Source organism: Osmerus eperlanus, chromosome 26 (assembly GCF_963692335.1).
Source record: "Osmerus eperlanus chromosome 26, fOsmEpe2.1, whole genome shotgun sequence".
Lineage (NCBI taxonomy): Eukaryota > Metazoa > Chordata > Actinopteri > Osmeriformes > Osmeridae > Osmerus > Osmerus eperlanus.
The window spans coordinates 1,906,213-1,932,229 of NC_085043.1; the positions used below are offsets into that span (position 1 = coordinate 1,906,213).

General features: G+C 41.3%; 1 protein-coding gene across 2 annotated transcripts in view; it reads left to right on the forward strand.

The window, feature by feature from the left end:
* The window catches only part of slc30a7 (solute carrier family 30 member 7), a 46,582-nt gene that overhangs the window by 14,983 nt on the left and 5,582 nt on the right, over window positions 1-26,017 (forward strand). For both annotated transcript variants that reach the window (XM_062452680.1, XM_062452681.1), the window contains exons 4-9: window positions 410-497; window positions 1,142-1,274; window positions 3,497-3,622; window positions 3,859-3,909; window positions 5,280-5,415; window positions 21,049-21,139. In XM_062452680.1, coding sequence (XP_062308664.1) covers window positions 410-497; window positions 1,142-1,274; window positions 3,497-3,622; window positions 3,859-3,909; window positions 5,280-5,415; window positions 21,049-21,139 — 625 coding nt within the window. The remainder of the gene's footprint in view (window positions 1-409; window positions 498-1,141; window positions 1,275-3,496; window positions 3,623-3,858; window positions 3,910-5,279; window positions 5,416-21,048; window positions 21,140-26,017) is intronic.

The window sequence follows — 26,017 nt, forward strand, 5'->3', positions numbered from 1 at the left end:
TGTGTGTGTGTGTGTGTGTATATATATGTGGGGGAGTCAGGTGGCTGAGCGGTTAGGGAGTCGGGCTAGTAATCTGAAGGTTACCGGTTCGATTCCCGGCTGTGAAAAATTACGTTGTGTCCTTGGGCAAGGCACTTCACCCTACTTGCCTCGGGGGGAATGTCCCTGTACTTACTGTAAGTCGCTCTGGATAAGAGCGTCTGCTAAATGACTAAATGTCATATATATTTTTATTTTATTTTACGTTTATATAAAGTTTTTCCCTTTTCGTTTAAGCAAAGATTTTATCCAGTTCAGTAGTATAACCATTGTTGGCACCAGGGTTTAACATTGTATTATAAAAAATATATTTATACTTACTGTAACTCAGAATGTTTATATTGTCCAGCTCATGTGTCTTTTCTTTCAGGTACGTGAGAGCAGAGGTGTTGGCTGGGTTTGTGAATGGCCTTTTCCTCATTTTCACAGCCTTTTTCATTTTCTCAGAGGGAGTAGAGGTAAGATAAATACTTGGTTGCTTTCTGTACTGAAGTAGTCAATCACGAGGGTGTGGTACATCTATAGTAACCCATGGTTGTGCTGTTTCAGTGCACTCAGCTGCCCTTTGTGCCTTTCGGGTTGTTTGTAATTCATCATATTGTCTTATTTATTGGTGTTACAGTTAAAATTGAGCTTTTTATTGAATATCTAGCCAACAGTCACACTCTGCTAAACAAGCTGTGCTTGATGTGATACTATCTAGCTTGTTACATTTATTTTGAGATTAATTCATTTTGCAGTTTGTAACATTTATGGAGCTCAAGCGAAGGCACAGCTCGTTAGCTATGCAATTTTTTAATGTGATCTAGCTAATCCTTAGTAACTAACAACGACCCTCATTACCAAAGGTGGCAAAAGCAAAGTAATATGTTATCAAACTGTGAGGTGGTATTGCCCATAATGTAATTGATAAGTCACTGCTGTTTACCAGTCCGATTTCAAGGACAAAACTACCCATTACATAATATGATGCAAATTAAAATATTGTACTAGACTTGGTGTTTAATACATGACGACTAAATATCAAATGTTGCATGAAGACCTGAAATGATGATTAATTTCAATGTTATGACATACCGCTCTTTCCTTTGGCCTCTGACAGAGGGCTTTGGAGCCACCGGATGTTCATCATGAGCGTCTGCTACCTGTATCAGTTGCAGGGCTGCTGGTCAATCTGGTGGGCATCTTTGTGTTCCAACATGGAGGCCATGGGCATTCCCATGGTGGGGATGGAGGTATACCTTTAGAAAGGGTTTTTATCTTGATCCACTTTTCAGTGTACTTGTTTTCTTGCTGCTTTCTCTCAGTATATGCTGCACTTTTTTGATGGCCTAGACCAGTGGTTCTCAACCCTGGTCCTCAGGGACCCCTGTCCTGCATGTTTTAGATATTTCCCTGTTCCAACACGCCTGATTCAAATGAATGGTCGTTAACAGGCTTCTGCATAACTAGATATGCCGTGCATATGCCGAGTGCAGTGTGCAGTGCCGGGATTGACATTGTTCAGATCAGCGTTTCCAAAAAAAAATCAACAATACCCATCTTTCATGTGCCTCTACGGGGCATCATGGCAACTCATCCCAGCCCCTTCACTTTGATTGGTCCCTCTGGTCATCCATCGTACCATACGCTTCACTAGCGGGTGCACTAGGAGGCTTTATCGGAGGCTGTATGATAACTTCAGTGAATTTTGTTTTGTTAATGAACTAATGCGATTAACAAAGGCATTCGCAATGAAATGAATCTAAGCGCTTAACGCACCACAGTTCGTAGCAAGGAAAATAGGGAAATTCTGTTTAGTTATTTAGAAGCGATTCGCTTTTACAGCCGATAATCAGCTGCTTTCAAAGGGGTTTCCTGGTTAGCCAACAGCACGACAATATAGAGCATTTTGTTCCATAAATGTATGATGCAAGCACTGTATGGTGAATTAGGCCTACAATTATGACAACTGGCTCAACCATTGTGCATGTAATGAACTAAGTGTTGTGCCGGTAAGACAATTGAACTGAGAACCAATATAGTAAATTTTGATCAACATAACATAAGCAATTTATTACGTAGGAAACAGCAGACAAATGAAGGCTACATAATCATTTGCATGAATGTAGGCTACCACAGCATTGGCAGTTTGACTAGAATTGATGATGTGGAGGTTGAACAAGTACTACAATAGAATTTCAATTGTGATCTGAGAAATATAGGTACCAAAACCACTGAGAAGAACTGTCATCACCAGCTGCATCACGGGCACTGCACTATCTACAATTCCAGACATCTGTGTGTGTCACCGACATAATTGCAGGCATTGTGCCCTATCTATAATTCCAGAAATCTGTGTGTCACTGACATAATTGCGGACATTGTGGCCCATCTATAGTTCAAGTAATCTGTATTTGTGTGTTTCAATGACATCTTAACACTAGAAGTGCCAAGCCATTTTTCCATACTTATAGTGCCGTTAGGGGTAAAATTGGCCTGTGAGTCTACAGATATGGATGTTGTTACTGACATGTAATGGTCGCTAGATGGCGCTTCCTGCACGGAGCTCCGTTTATCCTGCTCTCAAATGTTAGCTCCCTGAACAATAAATTGGACTGTAATGTAATGTAACCAAAATGGTGCAAACAAAAACTATGCTTTCTAATTAGGCTACTGCTGATCGCTGGTGGCGCTTATGACTGTCGTGTTGGATCTCTTGTTGGATCAGTTGGTCCGGACCAAAACATTTAATGATAGCCATTTAGTCCTGGTTCGCTAACAGAGCAATATTAAATATTAAACTTTGTCTGGATAACAGAAGACATGTATAAGGAAGCCCTTGCGACATCTGTTGCTGAAAAGAGAGCCTTGGAATGCAGGAAATGAAATGGCCGAAGGCGCACCTGGCAGAAATTTAACAGTAAACGGGAGAAAAAAATTACTTAAATTAGCTTTTGCCGGTGTGATTTTGAACATTTTAAAATACTGGGTGATCGAACACATATCTAGGAAAAGTCAAGAAAGCAGGGTCCTACAATTTGATCGAGTGCAAAGATACAATTATTTTCTTTTCACTGGGCCCAAATGACCCCTGCTCGGTGCTTCTAGTGTTAATCACCGACTGCATCACGGGCACTATGCACTAGTAGTGTTAATTGATTAAAAAGGGGGGCAAATTCTAATTGTAATTTCTTAATCCTTGTGCTGCCTTCGGGTCACATGACCCAAAGGTTCATAACGAACCATCGTTGTGTTTACCCAATTTTACCCAATACAAAAACAAATAAAAATTATTTTATTTTAACCTTCACAATGTGGGGGGTCTGAGACAGCCCAACGGTTAAAAGAAAATGCTTTACTTTGTTTTTGTATGCGGTAAAGTTGTCGCAATACGACGGTGGGGCACAACGACTGATGGGTCAGAACCCAACCCGAAGATAACACAAGGGTTAAGTTACATTCCATTTGTTTTCAGGTCATGGCCACAGCCACAATGGCAGTATGAGTCACGGACACAGCCATAGAGGACTCGCTCATGAACATGAACATGGGCACAGCCATGGAGGGCATGGCCACTTTCATAATGAGCCCCACTGTCAAGGTGAGGCAACAGCCAAATTAGGATATCAAGACCATATAGAAGCAAGGAAATGCCACATTTTTCATGGGTTTTACATGTTTAAGTTCTATAAAATTACATTGTTGCACCAGCATTGACATCAGGAAATAACTGTTTAGTTGGTAGCAATGTAGATGATTACGCTTCTGACAAATCAAAGCTATTTACACTACTGAAAAGTGTGTACTATATGTAGTAGTTGATTTCCTCTATTCCAGATGACCACCTGCACACACCCGGGAAGGGCTCAAGCAAACAGATCCTAGAAGGTACCATGTTAAAAAGATCTAGTCATCAAACAGACTATACAGGCCACATATCATTGTTGTGTAATTACAATCATCTCTACTTTTATTCCATATTTGTACTGTTTTGATAGATATTCTTCGATAGTGTGCAGCTTTGAGACCATAGCATGATGAGACCCATTAGCCAGTATTTGGTACTTTATGCTACACTTCTATTTGCTGATTTTTCCTCTGTTATTAACACAATTCAACATGTTTTAACTAGTAAGCTTTTAGAAACATTTGTATTGAGTAACAACCTTGTGGGATGGATTCTTGAATTTTTAACTAGGGACAAAGAGTGAAGATAAAGAGAACTCTTGTCTGGCTACATTTTCTCCTCCACTGTCTCCCCACAAGGATGTGTGCTTTCACCCCTATTATTTATTCTTTACACATATGTGTCAGTTGCTTGAATAACAGGACTATCTTAATGTATGCAGACATTGTTATTGTTTGTCGGCTCGGGACAATGAGACCAGCCATGGCCTGACAATATACATGATAAATTATTTTTTGAACACGTCTATACACATTAAGTCACACTCATTAAGGGGTCAGACAATAGAATGTGTGAACTATAAACTATAAATACTATAAATATCTTGGGGAGATTATCGACTCAAAACTGAACTTTGAAGCAAATTCTGAAACTGTGTATAAAAAGGGGAACCAGCGTTTTTGTTTAAAGAAATTGTCCCATTTTCACATGGAAACCTTTTGACCTTATTTTACCGTGCTTTTATTGAATGGATTTTCTTTTTCTTTAGTGCCTTGGTTTGGAAATCTATTTTTAATAAATATAAATTAATTGACTCCCATCCTTTGCACAGTGAATTCCAGCTTCTTCCTTCTGGACAAAGTTATATAGTCCCACAGGGGTTTTTGCAGGTTGTGATGAAGGAAAAGTGGGCAGCATTTTTGCTCATTTCATCTGATCGACCTCATCCGTTTCCATAAAGTAGAAATGCCTGTGATCGACTGAGGGGTGTATTCCTTGTCTGACTGCATGCATTGAACCATGACGTCCGTACTGTGAATTTGCGGTACCAATGCATGTACTATTACACTCCTATTAGAAACTAATTTCCAGCTTTTTGCAGATTTCTTTTAACGTTTAACTTTTATATACTATTGACAATAGGCTTTGAATCCTGTGCATATCAAAAGACGAGTGGGGGTGTTTTATATCTCTAGCAGTTCTCTGGTTATCTCCAAAAAATAAAAGTACAGTATTTCAATTGATGCAAATATTAAGTATGATCGTTTCCCTATAATATATGAGGACAAAACATATCTTTTGGAAAATGGAAATGGAAAGAACTTGTTGTTTAAACTGTCTTGTTTTGCAGGAGTGTTTCTACATATTGTTGCTGACACTCTGGGAAGCATTGGAGTGATAATTTCGGCTATCCTAATGCAAAAGTATGACCTGATGATCGCTGATCCAGTCTGCTCCATGCTCATTTCTATTCTCATTGGAGTCAGGTGAGTTAAACTGCTCTCATGCTATGACATTTGATTAAACTAGAACAGGGGTCTGCGACTTCACATTTTGAAGCTTTTTGAGTTCTACCAGTTCGGTGTATTATTATTTATTTTCCCACCCCTAAGGATTTGTCAATATTTGGACTACATAGACAACGTTGATGTCAAAAGTTTCGTCTTGCTAGCGATTGAGTTGCTTGTATTTTTATTTACGTTACGTTGCATGGTTTAAGTTGAAATTACGTTTTTGTGGCAAAAAGTGCCTTTGTCAACAAAGGGTACTCAGTGCTAGCCTACGTCATAACGTCAGCACACGTTAGCAACGACGCATGGATACAACATGCATAGATGTGCTGTTGCACAGCGAGTATCGTATCGTGCCGTGGTGTACTAGTAGCACATGTAGGTTACATTTAAGCAAATCAAGACTTGCATGTACAGTAAGTAACAGACATCCCAAGTCTCCCGGAAGGTCCGGGAGTCTCCTGCATTTCAAAAGCGGCTCCCTGACGCCCGCAAATGCTCTACAATCTCCCGGAAATCTGGGTTTTTGTATTTCGAGCAAGCGAGACTGTCCAATGGTAATTTCTGGTAGAGATAGGTGCGTATCGCGCGTCCTGATTGCGTCTGGGGGGGTGTACATGCAGGAAGTGCCGGTCCTAGCACATTCGGCGCCTGTGGGAAGGGCCGGCTCTGCGTGCAGGTTGAGGGGGTACATCATGCGTCCTGATTGCGTCCCGGGGGGGAGGGGATGAGTCTCTGCAGGTTGGGATGTCTGAAATAATGTTTTTAAACTCAAGCTTGTATGGTGCGTAGCTGTCTTCAATGCCACAGCCTAAACTTGGTGTCAAAAGAAACGTTTTTCATTTCTGGCGCAGTCAAACAATCCCCTTAAGTTTGGCTAGCCACAGCAGCTAGGCTAGCTTGCTCGTAGCACAATTTACTGAGGTCAGCTTCTCCACCGTGCAGGGCTCTAGTCTAAGATCAAATGTTCATATTTGGCATTGTTACTGACAATGATCGCTTCCAGCAAACTTCTTTTGAATTAGCCATTTCCGCCTAAATAAATGTCAAGCTTATTTACGTTTTTTTGGGGCCATATTTTCAGTTAGCAGATGGTACTGTTTCAATCGCGATTCCATCTAGCTAATAATACTGCCGGTGAGAACGTTGTTACTTAGAAAAGCTTGTTTCAAGGGGGTTCAGCTTGTTTCAAAGGTGGTTCTTAATGAATGAATGCAATATGAGTGGGCTAAATGCTTGAAAATATCACTACTGTAGAAGGGAAAAACTTAAGGTTACATTTTAGTCATATAGGTTAAGTTCATTCTACATTTACAGTACATTTAGTCATTTTAGCAGACGCCCGTATCCAGAGGGACTTACAGTAAGTACAGGGACATGCTACACTTCACTCTTTGAATTGTACATGAGCAGCAACAAATGTAGGCTATGCTTTAAATCTATGCGATCTTCATAAATAATAAGTAGGCATTTTTATATAAAATATACAGAAATATCAGTTGTAAAAATAGCAGTTAATAAACGGACCCATTTGCAAGCAAGCACACCCAACAATTTCCCCAGAAATTGTACCCTCTCTAGTTGTCATTGTTTTGTGTGTTTATCTACTTTTGCACTTAATTACAACTTTTGTATTAGGTGTACAGAGTATGTTACATTCTTTCAGCAGTCAGTTATAATCCTTTATAGGCTATTCAATGAGGGGGGCTCAAAGATGGACCAAAAAATCGATATAATAATTTTACAAATGTATTTAAGGTGTATTGCACTTTGTTGGTATAATGGCTGCTGGAATGTAAACATTTAAAATATCTATTATTGTAGTTTGCTTTGGAAAAAAGACAAAGGAGTAAGCACATTTAGGCTATTTAAATAATGCGAAAAGAAAAAAAAGTCCTTATTCCCAGTAAGTGAGACTGCCCTAATATGACATTAAGAAAATCAAACTTCAGCAACTGCACCTTGTGACATCATTCTGTCCTATAGTTGTCACGGTACCAACATTTCAGTAGTCTGTACCAATACCAGTGAAATTTCAAGGTACTAGATACCAAAGCAAAAAAAAAGGTTATTGAACAGCACTCATTTGTTGACAGTAACATTCACCTACAATATATAAGACTCTGAGAGTGAATGACGTCCTGACACTGTTCCAGTTGCTCATCGTACAAGTGGAGAGGGAGCGGACGACCGTTCATTGAGTTCCCTAGAGCAGACAGCTTCGCAATTGTAGAGTCGACTTGATAAAATTCTGAAGCAGCAGTGGCAATGATTTTGCAGCAATGGGCCACCGCTGCAAAATATATATAGCAAAAACACTTGAGGTAGCAAGTGCAGTGTTTCCCACAGAATGTGATTTATATTTGGGGTGGTAGGCAGGGGCAGAGCCATACGTTGTAAAATATTTGGGCTCAGCCCAAACCTATGGTCCTAGTATTGGTTAGATGTGAGTGTAGATAGGGACTTCAAAGTTAAAACATAACAAAAGCACAATTGCGTCAGCACAACAGCAGCCTATTTGTCATTGTTCAAAACCAAAGACTATAAAGCTATAGCCTTGTGATAGTTCAGCACCACCACTGAAATAACACACAATCAATGGAGGGAAAGGAAAAATGTATTCTTGACAATAAGTAAGCAAGTATATTGGTTGCTGTTGAAAACGTGCTGCTGCTAGCTACCTGCTGCTGCGGTAGTGTTTCGTCAGTGGAGATGCTGATGATAGCTTCCTCTCTGGCTGGTCTAAATAAGTGTGTAATCTTTGGGTGTTTTGCTCGAGCTTGTTCAGACAACAGTTTATTGCTGCGCTTTTGAGCACCGCTTGAATATTTGGGTGTGCTTTGCCTTCGGCAAGGGCACAACCTTTGTTCTCTCACATATATATTATTATTATTATTATTATTCTTTTTGCCCCCCTAAAACTCAGTCAATATTTGGCCTACATAGACAACGTAGGTGTCAAAAGTTTTGTCTTGGTAGCGATTGAGTTGCTTCTATTGGAATTTACATTCCGTTGCATGGTTTAGGCTGAAGTTAAGTTTTTGTGGCGAAAAGTGAAGCTAACGGTGGCTAATTTGCTAGCCACAGTCACTTACGTCACTAACGTCACGAAAACACGCGTGACTACCTTTGGCAGAACATTCGTTTCGCATCTGTTAACTTTGGGGATAGCTAGGCTAACTATAGCTTTACTGCAAGGCAGCTGCAGAAACGCCACAAGCAAAGAGGCCAGGGTGATAACTATTTACTCATTTTACTTTGTGATATGACACACAATTGTGATGTGTAATGTACAATATAAGCTGATATTATTAAGGAAGTACATCTACTTTCGGAAACAGTAGTCTACTATTTCACTGAAATATTAGCATCATGACATTAGCCTGTGTTGCCCGGGCAACACATACTACAGTGGTCTATGATGTATCTGTTTTCAATCGTTAAAATAAACATTCCTCACATATACATTTTCGTTGTAGGATTTATTCTGACATTAGTAAACGATTTGTTGGTGAAATTACCATTACCTGTGGTTTCAAACCAGTGTAGCTCACTGCAACGCTGTAGCTTACGCGAGACACACTACAAAAACATCTACAGTACACAGCTGTTTAGGAAGTCAAACGGTGACAGAAAATGTTCGGCACTCCCCTTACTTAAATCAAAAGTCTAACTACTAACCTGAACTTCATTGCCACAGCCTAAACGTTGTCAATCTGTTCGTGAAAATAATTAATTTCAGCCTAAACCGTACAACGGAACGTTAAATCCAATTCAACCAACGCAATCGCTACCAAGACGAACACAGCAGTAGTCTAGTACTGTACCGTAGTAGTACAATTTACCGGGGCAGCTTCTCCACACGGCTATATCGCATTTTGCGTTGTTACTGACAATGATCGCTACCAGTGAGCTTTTTATCAATGAGCGTTTTTCCACTAAATAAATGTCAAGCTTATTTACGTTTTGGGGGGCATATATTCAGTTAGCAGATGGTACTGTTTGAATATCTTCTACTGCCGGGTAACGTCGTAGAATAATCTTCAAAGGGGGTTCTTTATTAATGAATGAATGCAATGAGTAGGATAAATGCCTGAAAATATCATGAGAATGGAAAAACTTAAAATGACGTTTAAGTCATAGAGATTAGGTCAATTTTTACACCGGTCTGCCAAATGTATTCGTTTTGATTCAACGATGAGGCTGCCTCTTGCAGGGGAAATGAGAAGACATCTATTTCATTCTACACTTCACTCGTATTTTCAGTTGTAAATGAGCAGCAAAAAAAAAAAAAAGCTTTTAAATCTATGTTATCTTTATAAATAATAAGTATGCATTTTTATATAAAATATACAGAAATATCAGTTGTAAAAATGTCATTCAAAAACGGACCCCTGTGCAACCGACGCAAGCAAGCACACCCTACAATTTCCCCAGAAATTGTACCCTCTCTAGTTTCTTTTACTTATATCTCTGCCGTCATCTAGAAAAACTTAATGATTAGCATTTTTTTAACGTGCGCGTTCAAGAGGCGTAATGGTGTAGTAGTGCACGTAAGATACGCAAAATCCATTGTTGCCAGATTTAGGGATTTTGAAACTATTTAGCCCATGGAATTGGATGAAGATCTGTTACGTTGCCTACATTTCGGGATTGCTTTACCCGGTAGTTGAAACTTGGGTCTCTCAATGAGTGCCCTCAGAGCTTTTTACTTTACAAATTATTTATTTTTATATAGGCCTAGTCTATTTTTTGCTATGCAGGGCGGGGCCCTTGGGGCCCCACCGCCTTGCGGGGGCTGCGAGGGTTTCCCAGCCGCCACTGGTGAGAGGGAGAATGTGAGCGGGGCAAGAAGGGACTGAGTGAATCAATGCGCTGTGCGCAGCTCTACAATATATATATATTTTTGCCATGTTAAACAGTAAAAAAAAAAATAATTAATACATTTGTGCCGGTCATTTTTTTTCTCTTGGCGGGCCGCCACAAATAAATCAATGTATGGGAAACACTGAAGTGTATATTGTATACAAAGACCCACAATCTTAACAAGCAGAACAAGACAGAAAGACAACAGAAAACAAGATAAAACAAACATACCAAAACACGACACACTTGCCTCACACATCAAACAAGCTCAACCTCAGTATTTTCAAATCTGGGGGGTATTCCAGTAATCGGGTTTAACACTAGAAGCACCAAGCCGTTGTTCCCTACTAATAGCCCTGTTAGGCGTCAAATTACCCCATAGTCTTCAGACAGGCACGTTGCTACCGACACTTAATGCTCGCTAGATGGAGCTTCTCGCACAGAGCTAAAGGCAAGGTCGGAAAATGAACTTGCCTTTGTCAATATGTCATTCATTTCCGTGTTGTCAGTCTATTATTTCATTAGAACGTTTGTTGTCTTATTCCTTCAATCATTCAGCAAAGTGTAAAGGATGTCACACACGTTGCAGGTTGGACTGCAGTTGGTCTCTAATAGCCTGAAATTACCAACATTTTATAATCGACTGACTGATTGCGTTGTTGTCCCCAGTGGAAAGTAGCGTAGCGACCCGGCAAAGGGAGTTCTGGGTCAGCATTATATATTTACACACAGCGACATCATAAACTTTCAATGGTCTAATTAGATCCAGTTATACTGGCAAAACATGTAATGTTCGTTTATTGTAAGAACACGGTCCAAGAAGGCTTTTGCAAAAATGAGAGCCAAGTGTAATTAGTTAGGAAATTATTTTACTTTTGTTACATGCTTAGCCTTTTCAATTTAACAACTTTCGAAATGACAAGACGGGCATTGTATAATATACAATGGATAATATCATATGGTTGAGAATGTCTATTGTGGTTTTATGAAGGTTATTAGCCTACTGTAACATTGGGACTCCAATTCCAAGTGTGGATGGTGGGTTACGCAAGAACAGTAGCACATTATGTGTAAAACGAAAGTTGCATTTGTTAATCAAGTAGGTCGCCTCTCCTACAACTAGCCTGACAGATAATTTTGAATATGTTTTGTTCCCTTTACATCTACAGACTAAACAGAATAAATCTCGGGCATTGCATTGTGTACACATTTACATTTATGCATTTAGAAGACGCTTTAATCCAAAGCGACTTCCAAGAGAGAGCTTTACAAAAGTGCATAGGTCACTGATCATAACAACGGGATAGCCCCGAACATTGCGAGCAGCCAAAACATGAAGCATACATTGTGAAAACCAAATAAGTGCCAATTTGTGAAGGTGGGGAGACAGTCAGTGTCCCTGATGGAGGTGGGGAGTTGATTCCACCATTGGGGGGCCAGACAGGAGAAGAGCTTGTGTTGGGACCGGGCGCTCTTGAGCGGTGGGACCACCAGACGGTTGTCAGAAGAAGACCGTAGGTGGCGGGGGGGGGGGGGGGGGGGGGTGTAAGGCTGGAGGAGAGACTTGATGTAGTCGGGTGCAGTCCCGTTCACCGCTCGGAAGGTCAGTACCAGAGACTTGAATCTGATACGGGCCGTGATGGGAAGCCAGTGGAGGGAGATGAGGAGCGGGGTAACATGGGAGCGTCTGGGTAGATTGAAGACCAGACGGGCCGCCGCGTTCTGAATCCTCTGGAGAGGGCGGGTTGCGCATGCTGGGAGACCGGCGAGCAGCGAGTTGCAGTAGTCCAACTTTGAGAGGACAAGTGCTTGGACTAGCAGCTGGGTGGAATGCTCAGACAGGTATCTCCTGATCTTCCGGATGTTGTAGAGGGTGAATCTACACGACCGGGAGACCGCAGCAATGTGGGCTGTGAGGGAGAGCTCGTCATCCATGGTCACCCCGAGGTTCCTGGCAGAGGATGAAGGGATCACCGTCGCAGATCCCAGGGTGATTGTGGGAGATGGAGGGCTTGGCCGGGATGATGAGAAGTTCTGTTTTGGCGAGGTTCAGCTGGAGGTGGTGCTTGGTCATCCAGTCGGAGATGTCTGCGAGGCAGGCCTCAATCCTAGCTGAGATCCCCGGATCAGTCGGGGGGAATGACAGGTACAGCTGCGTGTTGTTAGCGTAGCAGTGGTAGGAGAAGCCATGGGAGGTGATGATCGGTCCAAGCAAGGTGGTGTACAAAGAGAAGAGGAGGGGTCCAAGGACGGAACCCTGTGGGACACCAGTGGAGAGCTGGCGGGGTCCTGACACTTTGCCTCCCCAGGATACCTGGTAGGATCTTCCCAACAGGTAGGATGAGATCCAATGAAGTGCAGTGCCAGTGATGCCCATTTCAGAAAGTCTGGCGAGCAGGATCTGATGGTTAACCGTATCAAACGCTGCAGAAAGGTCCAGCAGAATGATGACGGATGACCTCAAAGCCGCTCTGGCAGACTGGAGGGCAGTGGTGACTGACAGGGGGGCAGTTTCTGTGGAGTGGCCAGTCTCGAAGCCCGATTGGTTGGGGTCAAGCAGGTTGTTCTGAGAACATTTACCAATTATCACGGCAAACAATTACGCTGCACTGAACTGTAAGTAAAGTACAAAAAAGTTAAAATAACGAAACCTGTATTACTTGTGAACGAATATCATTCACGTCTTACTAAACCTAGTCACGCGAAAGTGAACGAGGTAAACAAATAAATTTCTGTTTCCTCTTCTGAGCCTATGCAGGTCACGTGAAAAATGATCCAAAGATCTGTATCCGAAGACCCAGTCAAAATGAACGAATCATTTCTGTTTGATCTACCTACCAGTACTGAGCCTATGCAGGTCACGTGAAAAAGGATCCAAAGACTCGTACCCGGCAGGTGAACGAATCGTTCACCTCCCGACTTGTCCCGTGTCTTCGGATCAATGTTTCGTTCCTCTGCCAACCGAGTCCTCGGATCAATAGGTGCGTTCGACATGGACTGCGGCTGCATGAAACGACCGGCGAGAGTAGCCGCTTTCAGTCGGGGAGGAGTTGAAAACGGCTCTGTGAAGTCAGACATTCCAGCTTCTCGTGGTTTGCTGCGTTGACGTTAGTCATGGCCGATCAAGTGCTGTTTGCTTACTTTACTTTATTTATAATTAAACATACTCTTTCCGTTAGTGAAGATGCAGACTAAAACTCTTTCTTCAACAATTTTTAAATTTTGAGTGTATTATTCTTTGAATCTTTATTCAACTTCTTATTCTTCTTATTCTATTTCTTCCGTGGCACGTTTCAGCACCTTCAAATCTTCAGCTATTAAAACCGTTCAGCTATCAAAAAATTCAGCACTTTCAGGCCATTCCTGCTATGACTTTTCAGCTTTGTACCTCTTATGCTTGAATTAATATAAATCAATATTCATAATATTTTTAACATGGGTTTCCAATGGAGTTTTCTTTCAAATCCTCTCAAACTTCTTTAAACTTCTTCAACTTCCAAATCCTTCTTCTTCCTCAATCTTTCAGCTAGAGCCACCATTTAAACTTTAAAATGTTGACAAAACCCTAAACTATTTTTAAATAATTCAGCTTTTTGATATCTATTCAACTTTTTTCAATATCACTGATTATGTTTCATGACTTTTTCAAGCCGTTTCTGATATTTACATGGGTGTGTACGTGAAACCCTAGAGTGCAGACTGAAACGCTTAGAGTGGAGGGCAGCTTCAGATGTTGTTGAAACAATATTTCTAGTTTGCCAGCATTGCCACAATTTTCGCTCTTCATGCTTCATTTTTGGATCAATAGATAGCTAATTTTGTGCTGGTCGTAGACAGTTGTCTGTTGAATCCAACAGACGTACACATTTGTTCAGAGCCCCACGAAAGCGAGACAAAGTCCAACTCTCGCCCCATAGAGAGCAATGCAAATCTGGTGACAAAATCGTCATAGAAAGCAAAAAGAACAAGATTTTGAAACTGCCGGTAGAGTCGTATTTCTGACCGCACAGAAATATAAAGGACATCTCTGGTTTCGGCAGAGTCTTGGGTCTCGGAAAATATCCTTATTTTTTGGATTGGACGTATAGTTTTGCGTCTAGGTTAACTTGTTTGAGGTGTGGATTCTAGCTACATTTCTGTTATTCTCTCCCCTCAGCGCGTTAGCAATCACAGCTGCACCATCACCGTGGAAACGACAGACACGCACCACTCAGTCTCACGCAGGTGATTGGTATTAGCTGATTAGTGGAGTCACAAGACAGTTTGATAGTATTTCAACCTAATACAATACGATTACTCCGTTTACATGTGTAATTAGGTATGCGATTACTCAATAAGCGCGTCTACATGATTCTTTTTATTAATCGTTGTATGCTCCACGGACAGAACTTGCACCATCATCCTTCTGCAACAAAGTGTCGCCGTGTCTTCCTGTATCGGCCCTACTGCTGTATGTTTTATTCAATCAACACATTGAATCCTACTAAGAAAGCCGAGTAAACGCACTCAATGATAGGCTACATCTGCTACTGCTATTACTATCCCAACTATAATTTCAGCTGTTAAGCCTATAATATTCTTTTTATGACTAGCTAGCCTAGGCCTACTTCTTCTTCTGTTTAACAGTTCAGCTTTAAGCTTCTCCCGCATTGTATTTCAGCTCTTAGCATTGTTAGATGATGCAGTTCAGTTTCCACACTGCCTCTTTTGTGTGACTCACACATTTTTTTAATTAATTTCAGCTTGCAGGTATTTTCTCATTTCTGTATTTTCTGCAATTTAAAAAAAATAATTTCATCTTTCTGCATTCCAACGCATTTTCTGCAGGAAATGCCTTTCTAGTTTCCATAGTGATGAGGAAAGGAAAAATAGGTGTATTTATTTAGGTGGATTGATTTTGTGAAGAGCCACGCTGATGGAAAACTTCGCATCAACTCCAACAGCCGCCTCTGCAGTGACCATTTCACGGCGGATAGTTTTAACATGGACTCAGTTCTGTGTGCTTGTTATAATTATACTAGATCACTTTTCCAGAGGTATGAGTGCAAACTAGGGCTGTCAACGAATATTCTATATTCGAATATATATTTGAATACTGGTTAAAAACAGAAATTCGAATGTGAAAAGTAATATTCGAATGTAAAAAAAAAATAGTAAAAAACCCCCCCAAAAAACACAACCGTGGCAGCAGCGGCGCGTCTGTCTGCTTTGCGGGTGGGCGCGCGCCTCAGCGTCACTGCTGACAGTTGACTTGCGTGGAAGATGGCAGAAAGTGCAGAACCCAGCTTGACCGCAGCAGAGAAAGTGATTGTAACCCCAAAAAATCTAAAGAGTGATGTCTGGAAATATTTCAGATTTTGGTCAGTTGATCGGTAAACTTGTTGAGCCTACAGCTAAAGTAGTGTGTAAGCTAACCATTCAACAACTAGCAACTTGAGGCTACATCTCCATGTTTACCACAGCACAGCTCGCTCGGAGCGTTCAATGTCGGTTCTATACTGTAAAACTTCAATTAATGTTAATAATATTTGTTTCAATCACTGAATGAAGCCTGCCATATTTGGGACAAGAATCGCGACCTTAAATTGCTTGCACAAAACTCTTGGTCAGAACTCAGCATTTGTTTATTGTTGTCGTTCATTTTACACCGCTTTGCGCAGAGAGCGCGACGGTGCGGGAGAGAGAGAGAAAGATGGAGTGCTTGTGTGCGAGAGGCCAAGGTCTGCGGTCTTGGCCATTAGTTAATTTACTTTTTGTGTAGGTAATATGTTGTTAAATATGTTAAAACTTAAATAAATTAGGCCTACCTACAGTATACAAGTAGTTGTATCTTGTTGTATTAATTTGTCCTGTTATTGACGTGCCTAATGGGCAACCAGAAATTCGAATATATTCGAATGTGTTTTTTTAAAGGGAATATTCTAACGTCATTTTTGAGCAATTTTGACAGCCCTAGTGCAAACCGCTAACTTGATATTAGGCTACTCGGTGTAGAATGATGGTATTTTGATGAAATGGTAGCCTAGCTAATGTGGTAGAAGTAGTTGGAGAGCTCACTGTCTGCTGTCTCTGGTGTCCATTTTTACTCCTGTGTTACAGCTCAGGGGAACAAGCTTCATTTATATGCATCTGTATGTTTCACTCATTGAACAAATAAATTATCTGGGTCGTAGGTAGCGTACTTGAGACAGGTGGCGCCTTCCAGCGAGGGGGCGGAGCTTCTGCTCCTTCAGGCGACACGACCCCCCCAGTCTCAAGCAGAGAAGACTGCTGATTTTCTCAAGATTTCAAAGCATAATTTCACATACTTGTCTTTCTTTTCATTCGAATGGGTAGTTAACAACACACTTCTGTGGTGTGATGAACTTAAAACTCGTTTTTAATTCCACTTCACAGGATCTTTAATAGCTAAATTAGCTTGTAAGTCAGCCTTTGTCAATCCTGGTCCTCGGGACCTCTTCCAACACACCTGGTTCAAATGAATGGGTTGTCAGGTTTCGGCTGAGTTTGATAACAACCCATTTGTTTGAATCAGGTGTGTTGGATATCATATTTTATAAACCTATTTATTTTTCACGAATGGAACAGCTCATCCAAACGTCACTTGTGGCACCACGCATCCTTGGGTCAATAGCAATACACCAGTGGATTTTCAACTTAATTACATTGACCGGTTCTCAAACTTCCAAAATAATACTTTGTTATTCCTGCATTCCATAGAGTCTAGAAAGCAGTTATCCAAGTATCATGTTCTGAGAATTGATTTTTTAAATCCTGTTGTCCGATGCACTGTAAGTGTTTGGTAGGGTTGCAAAATTCTGGGAATATTCCAAGTTGGAAACTTTCCACGGGAATTAACGGGAATTAACAGGAATAAACTGAACATTTTGGGGTAATTTAACAGTATTTACCTTATCATAAGCAGACATGCATGCAAACATTTATAATACAACTTTTGTGTGGACATACATACATCCTACTCTCACTGCTGTAAAAAGTTAGTCTACTGTATACAAATACACTTGGTATTAAAATGAACATGGCTTCAGTTTACCAAGTAATCAATATGCTAGGTAATGAAAAGTGTTGGAAAATTCACTTTCTACATGAACTAGTTCAGTTCATAGTTAAAATGTTTTAACTAAGTTCACAGCTCCAAAAATTTCTTTCAATATGTTCCGAGCTATAATTGAAATCTCTGTCTGCAATACCGCTCTTGGCCTCTACGCAATTCGGCGCTCTCACACTTGACAGGCATAGGGCTGAAACGTTCAGACCAGTGTGCGAAATACCCGTCAATATTCGGGGGGGGTCCCCATCTCTCGATTGTTGCGCAATACCAATCTAAATTTGCTCAATATGCAGTAGGCAAGGACGGACTGGAAGTAAAAATAGGCCTTGGACTTTGATTCCAGACCGGCCCACCAGAACCGGCCCCGTATACGCCACCAAAGTGCCCTGCTAATGCATACACATTCTGGGTTTGATGTGATGCTAGTAGGGAGTTGTACAGTTAATGCGAGCGCGCATGGCGCGCGAGCAAAATATTTTGGCTGATTTGAGCAAAAAAATGTTTTGGGAGCTTTATGTAAAATAAACATGGCGCTACCGATGGTCAGTCCGCTACTGGCAGTAGGTATAACATTACGGTAACTATTTTATGGATGCAAGCCAAGGCAATCAGTCTATAGCCTACATGACAACCAGTGGCGGCGCCAGAGAATTTTTCATGCAGGTGCTGAGGGGGTGCTAGATCATTGACAGGGGGAGCTGCGCAATTATATATATATTATATATATTTCTATAAATACTATCAGGGCCAGAGTGGGACCCATTTTCAGCCCGCGAGTGTAATGGCCAAAACCAGCCCATCCCCACTAGGGGCCGAGGCATACGTTTAACATTCGGGGCTTAACCCAAATTTAGGACCTAGTCAAGGTTTTGATGTGAGCTGAAATCGGAACTTCACATTAATGACAGATCTTTCTTTTTTTACCTGTCTTTTTCAGTTCCTCCTGGCATCTTTTTCCCATCCATTTTATTATTTTGACATCATCTTAATCTTGCAAACTCCCTCCACAACAATAAATGATGGTTTAGGGTTGTCTTGGTACACGCACCTGTGTTTGAGAAAGAGAGCATGCGCGACAACTGAAAACGGCACTTTTTAATGCACGGTCTGATCATGCGTTTATTTAGATTAAAACCTAGTGTAGCCTATTAGCTTATCAGTCACACAGTAACAAACTTAACACAAATCGTTTTATTCGGTGTGTGAAAAAACAAAGACAAAGCAGGCGATCTCCTGGCACAATTTATGAGCGGCAGAGCGGGCAGACCGGGAATTCTCCCGATTCTCCCGATGGCCACTCCGGGCCTGAATACTATTACTAAAGCAATATTTTAGGGGGTGCTATCGGGGTGCTTTTGTCTTTCTTGGGGGTGCTGAAGCACCTGCTAGCCCCTCCCTAGCGCCGCCCATGATGACAACACACGCACACACTTAACCATTTTTGATAATCCGATATGCTAGTATTCTACTATTATTCTATATGGTAGGCTAGTATTCGTAAAGCAACACTGACATAAGAGGTTGCATTGGCTAAAGTTGTTTGAATGCACGTTGTTTCATAACAAGGAGGCAAAGTTGTGCATTACAATGCAGACATGACAATGATTTGCACCAATCTGGCGCACTTACAAGAGCAATTAACTGAATAAATGCCAGGTATAGCCTATAGGAGACAGTTGCGGTCTTTCCATGCGCCCACCTGCTTCGTTGACCAACCAGCCGGCAAGTCACTTGTACTAGCAGCAGTAGCAGCTAACGTTACATCAGCACCTGCTGCGTCTTCGGAGCACTCGGCCTCGTTTCTTCTGGGGAATCACTGGGTGGGAGAGGATCCTCTGTTCTGGTAGTGAGTGGGCCCACTGTGCTAGCTGCAACAGCATTGTCATTCGGTGCCTCTTCATCTCTGACAGTGCGTGTCCACTGCAGCGACGCGATGCGAGCGACATGTTTTCCATTCATTTTCAATGGAGCCAGGCGAATCGCTTGCGTTGTGTATTGTGGGTAGCGACGCGACGCGACCGAGTTGAGATTTTCTCAACTTTATGCAAATGAGGACCGATTTTCGCTAGCGATGGCCAATCGGAGTGTTTTCTTGTTTCTCGTAACGTAGCAACCATGGTGAACATTTCTAGCTTTCTAGGTTTCAAGGTGGAGGAGAAACTAATCGTTTGTGTGGCTGCTTACCCAGTGCTGTACGATACATAGCTGTATTCGTACAGAGATGTTAATAAAAAACGATGCATGGCGCAAGGTTGCCGAAGTTGTTGGTGCTTGTACTTTCAAATTCAGTCTAGTCACATTATGTAAATTCTGTGGTAACTAGCTAGCTAGCCCGGCTGGAACTCCCTATCGTATCAACAGATTAGCAGACTTTGAGTAATATAATAAAACGTTTTTTACACGTCAACGTTTGTCTATTAAACAGTTTTGTATTTTGTATACAAGTTGTATTTTGATCGATGTTGCGAGTACGTAAACCCAAGTCTGCACACTTGGCCCTGACAACTACAACAGTGACTTTAGAGAACTACATTTTACATTAATCTGTTTGAAACACCCCCGAGCGTGGTGAACTGTGGGAAGGCAAGCGATTCGCGTCGCTGCAGTGGACACGCACTGTGAGTGCCACCTTTTTGGATGTGAACCCAAAGTGTGTGAATGATACACTCTGGTTAGCTTTCGCTTGCTAGCCATTGACTTCTCAACGTTTCTGTTTGGTGCACAGGACTGGCTGGCTCCGCTTGGCAAAAAAAAGGGTGAATAAATGTTTGGATTTCTGAATATTGGACATTGTGAGCATAAAAACATTTTAGTGACCATTAGTGACAATATTTATTTATTTTGAAAAATAATTGAGACCCCCTTCAAATTTAGATTTTGAGGCTTTCATGGGGGCTCATGGGTTAATCGGGGGGGGGGGGGGGGGGCGAGCCTCCCCCAGACCCCCCCGTATTTCGCACATTGGTTCAGACGCAACACTGATGACAAAGACGTTCAAAAACAACAGAACATTTTAGGTTTATGTTTCTGGCAGACAATGTTCCCAACCAGCTGCATTCAGGGTCCAGCTGAGCTAGGTGTGCATAGTCTTGTTCTCAACTACATTGAAGTTCCCTGTTATATGCTTTTGCAAAAAAACTTTGGCACTTTTTTTTTTTTTTTTTACGTGAATAGAAAGTCACATCAATACAAGTCTCCCCACCTTCAAGAAAAGGCTCAAGACGCACTTGTTCCGGGAGTACAACGGCACTTAGGAATGCTTGGCTGGAACTGATGTTAGTTTCCTCCAGGATCACAATGACTCGTATTGAGAGAATTGTTGCTCTTGTTGGTTAGTTGTAACGGTTTCAAATTCTTGTACTCGCTGTGAAATATTTTACTGTTGATTGTTTTTTCGACAGGTACACTCTTGCGGGGAGTTTCATGTTGTTCAATTGTAACTTGTTTAACTGCATGCTCTAATGGTTCTTCCCTTTGGCACTTATTTGGTTTTCCACAATGTATGCTTCATGTTTTGGCTGCTCGCAATGTTTGGGGCGTTGTTATGATCAGTGACCTAAGCTCTTTTGTAAAGCTCTCTCTTGGAAGTCGCTTTGGATAAAAGCGTCTGCTAAATGTATAAATGTAAATGTACTTGTAATGTGATTTGACTGATGATTCTCCATCTACAGTGTGGTGCCACTGCTAAGGGAATCTATTGGGATATTAATGCAACGTACTCCACCATCACTGGACATTGCCCTACCAGAGTGCTACCAGAGGGTAAGTCCTGCTCAATGTTTCAGTCACAGAGACAGACAGGTAACACATTTAAGGAAAAACTTGAAAAAAATGAGTTGAAAAACATAACAAGTGCAGATACTTCCATACAGGGGTGTTGCATGATACAATTGAGGAAATAACATTCCATGTTACTCTAAGGCTTGAAAAGAAATGCTGAAAAGGCCTTGTTTACTTTAGTTTTGAATCAAGATTGGAAGAAAATCTGGCTGCAAAGACCTATCAAAATATTGCTTTGCCTTAGCATAGGATGCTGAAAAGGAATGACGTAAATGAAAGAAAACAAGTATGTTTATAAAAAATATTTTTACTTACCAAAGCTTGCCAAGAACCTTACATGTGTCACAATGCCAGCAACAAAGTTGTCTGCACGGCAGTGCAGACAACTTTGAAGTATGGCTGCACTGCAGCTACAATTCACGAAATCTCTACGTTCTACATTACTTCTTTTGGACTATTGCCTGAAGTTCTAAGCTGATCCAGTATTTTTGATAACCTTCAAGGTTTAAACTTTAAATATTTAACGTGCACTTAAACACTTTGTTTATAAAGTTGCTGCATATATTTGATGGGAATGACTATTCTGTAGTTCCCAGGAGAGACTGTTTACAGTTCACGAGATGTCATAAAATGTTCTATTTAAAATATACTTAATTGTGTTAATTGATTTAATTCTGTGTTTTACATGATGATAACGAGCTTGGGGAAAATGCGATTAATCAGGGAGTCAGGTGGCTGAGCGGTTAGAGAATCGGGCTAATAATCAGAAGGTCGCTGGTTCAATTTCTGCCCGTGCAAAAATGACATTGTGTCCTTGGGCAAGGCACTTCACCCTACTCACCCTAATAATTGATAAGAGTTTCTTGATTCAAGAACTTCATGCAAATATTGCTTTTCATTATGGTGGATTATTACTTTTAGATCCGTCTTGCTGTATAATAAGGATTGATCATGTTATATGGGAGTGACACTGAATATTCAGTACAATATGTGCTATTGCTGAGGTCAACCCATTAAATGTGCCTTCTGGGCATAAGAGTGACCAAGGTGAATCGTCTTAGAAATAAAATACTTTTCTTAATGTAACGCATTAAGAAAATGCGTTACATAAGTAGGATTACGCTCTCAACGAAGGCAGTCGCATTTTCTTTCCCTCTCCTCCCCCTGACCTTCCCTGCTTGCTTCCCTGCTTGGCTTCTATCGTATTGTCTAGTTATTCACGGAGAAATGCTCTGAAGTTTCAATCATTTGGATAGTTTTTGAAGATATTACTCAAAATCAAATACTACAAAAAGGAACAACCTAAGAGGACTGAAGCCCAAGGAGAACAGAAGTATTTTGGGCTGCCCTCCAAGACTGACCACAGGCAAGCAAACTTAAGCTTGTTCCCTGTAGAACTATGGCTTGTAATGACTGCAAACAACTTACTCAGAGGATAGTCGAACTGGAGCTAAGAGTCAGAACCCTCTTAGATATCAGAGAGACCGAAGACTTTATAGATTCCATGCTACCTAGCCCGGAGGCTAAGCTACCTGCCAATGAGCCACCCTTGGAATCAGCTTTCTCTCCACCGGCCGTTGGACCGGATGAGTCATGGCCTGCTCTCGGCGCTAAACCAAAGAGGCCTAGCGCCGCTTCTACCTTCATCAGAGATGGGACTGTCACCAAGGATAAACAGCAAAAAAAGCGAGGCAGAAACTCTTCCCGCATCACCTCTCCTCCTGTCACACTCAGAAACAATTTGGAACCACTGGGAACTTTCTCTCCCTTGTGTGTGGAATCCAAGGCGAAGAGGCACAGGAGTGCTAGCCACGCAGCTAACAAACATGAAGGGCCCAGATCGCCGACACACCAATGACGGTAGCTACTACACACATGCAAATCCAACACATCATCGTCTGCTGCGACCGGGAGTCCCCCATTTCACTCCAAGCCCCTCTCGGACCACTCAGGGCGCTGTTCGACCCCCTATCAAGCCTAATCAGACAACAATATCACAGGATTATCAAGATCCAAGGTATGCTAAGACTACCCACAGCCCATCAACACTTAGAGGAGCTAACACTGCTAGCACTATAGAATCTACTGTTAGCACTAACGCAGTGTCTAACCTTGGCCTAGCACAAGGTCCTATCATTGCTAACCCAAATAAGATAATAACTGGCCCCGCAGCTACTGACAAGGCAAACACAACACCACATATGGCCACTATCTTGATTGGAGATGCCATGACAGCACATGTTAAACTGGCAAAGACAGAAAATATTTGTCTTAGCAACACATGTGTCGAGGAACTGTCGTCAGAGGTACAAACAATCCTCAACAATAAACCAAACAACCCTAAGATTATCATCCACACTGGCTCGTTTGATATCCTACACAAGAAAACTGGCACTGAGATACTTAAAAAACATTTCACCCAGCTACTGAACACACTCAACAGATATCAAGATGTATTCATCAGTGGACCGATTGCATGCTTTCACAGAGGAAAAGAAGCCTTCAGTCGACTACTATCTTTCAACACATGGTTGGCATCTGTCTGTCTGACACACAAACTGAGATTTATCGACAACTTCAATGTGTTCTGGAACTGTGCAGACCGTTTTCAAGCTGACGGACTCCACCCAAACCGTAGAGGATCTCGACTACTAACAGCAAATATCAATCACGTGCTCCTGACCACAAATCAAGCTTCTCTCCCTATCCCTGTTGTGTCTAAGCTGACTGACGCATCCCAAACAACCTCCCATGGAACAGAACAGAACATTCAAACAGCCTCCTGCAAGGACATGGGCCCTGCACAGATCTGCACCCCCCGGATGAATTCCCTTGTGATGGAACAGCTCAGTGACAGAGACTTTCCCAAAGAAAAGCTACGCTAGGACAGCCACCATGCTATTTCATTGGACATACCGGTCATCAGCACAAACAGAAAATGGCATGGTAAAATGCATGGTTACAAACCTGAAACTAGTGTTAGAAGTCACAGAACTATCCATATTCTTCCAACAGATTTATCTACCCGTTTTATCTGTTAATACCCCACAGATGAAACTGGCCCTTCTAAATGTTAGATCACTAAATAACAAAACATTTCTAGTTAATGATCTGGTCAAAGAAAACAACTTAGACTGCATCTGTCTAACAGAAACCTGGCTAAACAATGACACGGCAACAGCAACTTTGATAGAAGCGTGTCCGCCCGATTACAGATTCCACCAAGTTTCTAGGACATCAAAAAAAGTCGCAGCTATTTTCTCCTCTAAACTGTTGTTCAAAATCACTGAGCTAGGTGAATTCACATCATATGAATATCTTGCTATAGAGCTCAAAACCGAATCAATACTTTTTGTTATTATATATCGACCACCCAAGCACTCGCCAATATTCATACAAGAATTCTCTGAACTATTATCACTATGTGTCACTAGATATGACAAAGTAGTTTTAAATGGAGACTTAAATATCCAAGTAAATAAAAAAGCAGACCCAAGAACTATTGAGCTCTTAAATCTCCTTGACAGTTTCAATCTAACTCAACACATAACAGACCCAACACACCGACACGGAAACACACTAGATCTAGTGATAACAACTGGACTAAATATCAATAATATTTCAATAACTGATCTACCCCTCTCAGACCATCATTATATACTTTTTAATGTGGAAATTATCCTAACAAAAAAGAATTCTTAGTCCATAGAAGATATTTAGACGATACAGCTATGATGAAATTTTCTGAACAATTTGCTCTATATGAGCCGACTAACCATGATTGCTCTCTGAATGAAATGGTAGAGAACCTCAATGATGCACTATTATCTGTGTTAGACTCTGTTGCACCACTGAAAACCAAAAAGAAGTGCACAAGCAGAACCTCCCCATGGCTGAGAAATAAAAATGTTAGTGAAACGAAAAGAAAATGCCGTGCAGCAGAGAGAAAATGGAGGAAAACAAAGATCACTATCCACTACAATATCTACAAAGATACACTAACCACCTATAACAAAACCATCCGTCTAGCAAGGAGAGAATATTTCTCCAACATTATTACAGAAAATGCCAGAAATTCCAGAGTTCTTTTCTCCACCATTGACCAGCTGCTAAACACTGTCCCTGCTCCACCTCCATCCTCAGTAGTTAAATGTGAAGAGCTTGCTTTGTTCTTCAAGAACAAAATAACTTTGATCAGAGCTAGTATTATTAATATTGGGGTCGAAACTGACATCAGTAGATTCTGCAACATAACCATGAGCACATTTACCTGTATCACACTTAGTGAACTTTCCAAAATTGTCAGCGAATCTAACTCCACAACCTCAGATATTGATCCTATACCCACAACATTCTTTAAGCGAGTGTTTGATAGTGTCTCAGGTCCGGTGCTAGAGATTATAAACACATCCCTTAGAACTGGCGTTTTCCCAGATGCCTTCAAAACAGCTGTTGTAAAGCCCCTATTAAAGAAACGCAAATTGGATAACCGTCTACTTGCAAATTACAGACCAATATCAAACCTTCCATTTATTAGTAAAGTACTGGAAAAGATAGTTTTAGTCCAATTAAATTATTTTCTTGAAGAAAATAACATCCTGGAAGTCTCGCAGTCAGGTTTCAGGAAATATCACAGTACTGAAACTGCTCTCACCAAAATAATTAGCGACGTCAGACTAAACTCTGATGCAAATAAAGTCTCTATCCTTATCCTGTTAGATCTCAGTGCAGCATTTGATACAATTGATCACGACATCCTAATCAATAGACTGGAAAAGCTTATTGGGTTCACGGATAGTGTATTGAACTGGATGAAATCATATATCACAGGAAGGAAGTTTTATGTTAGTTTAGGTGACC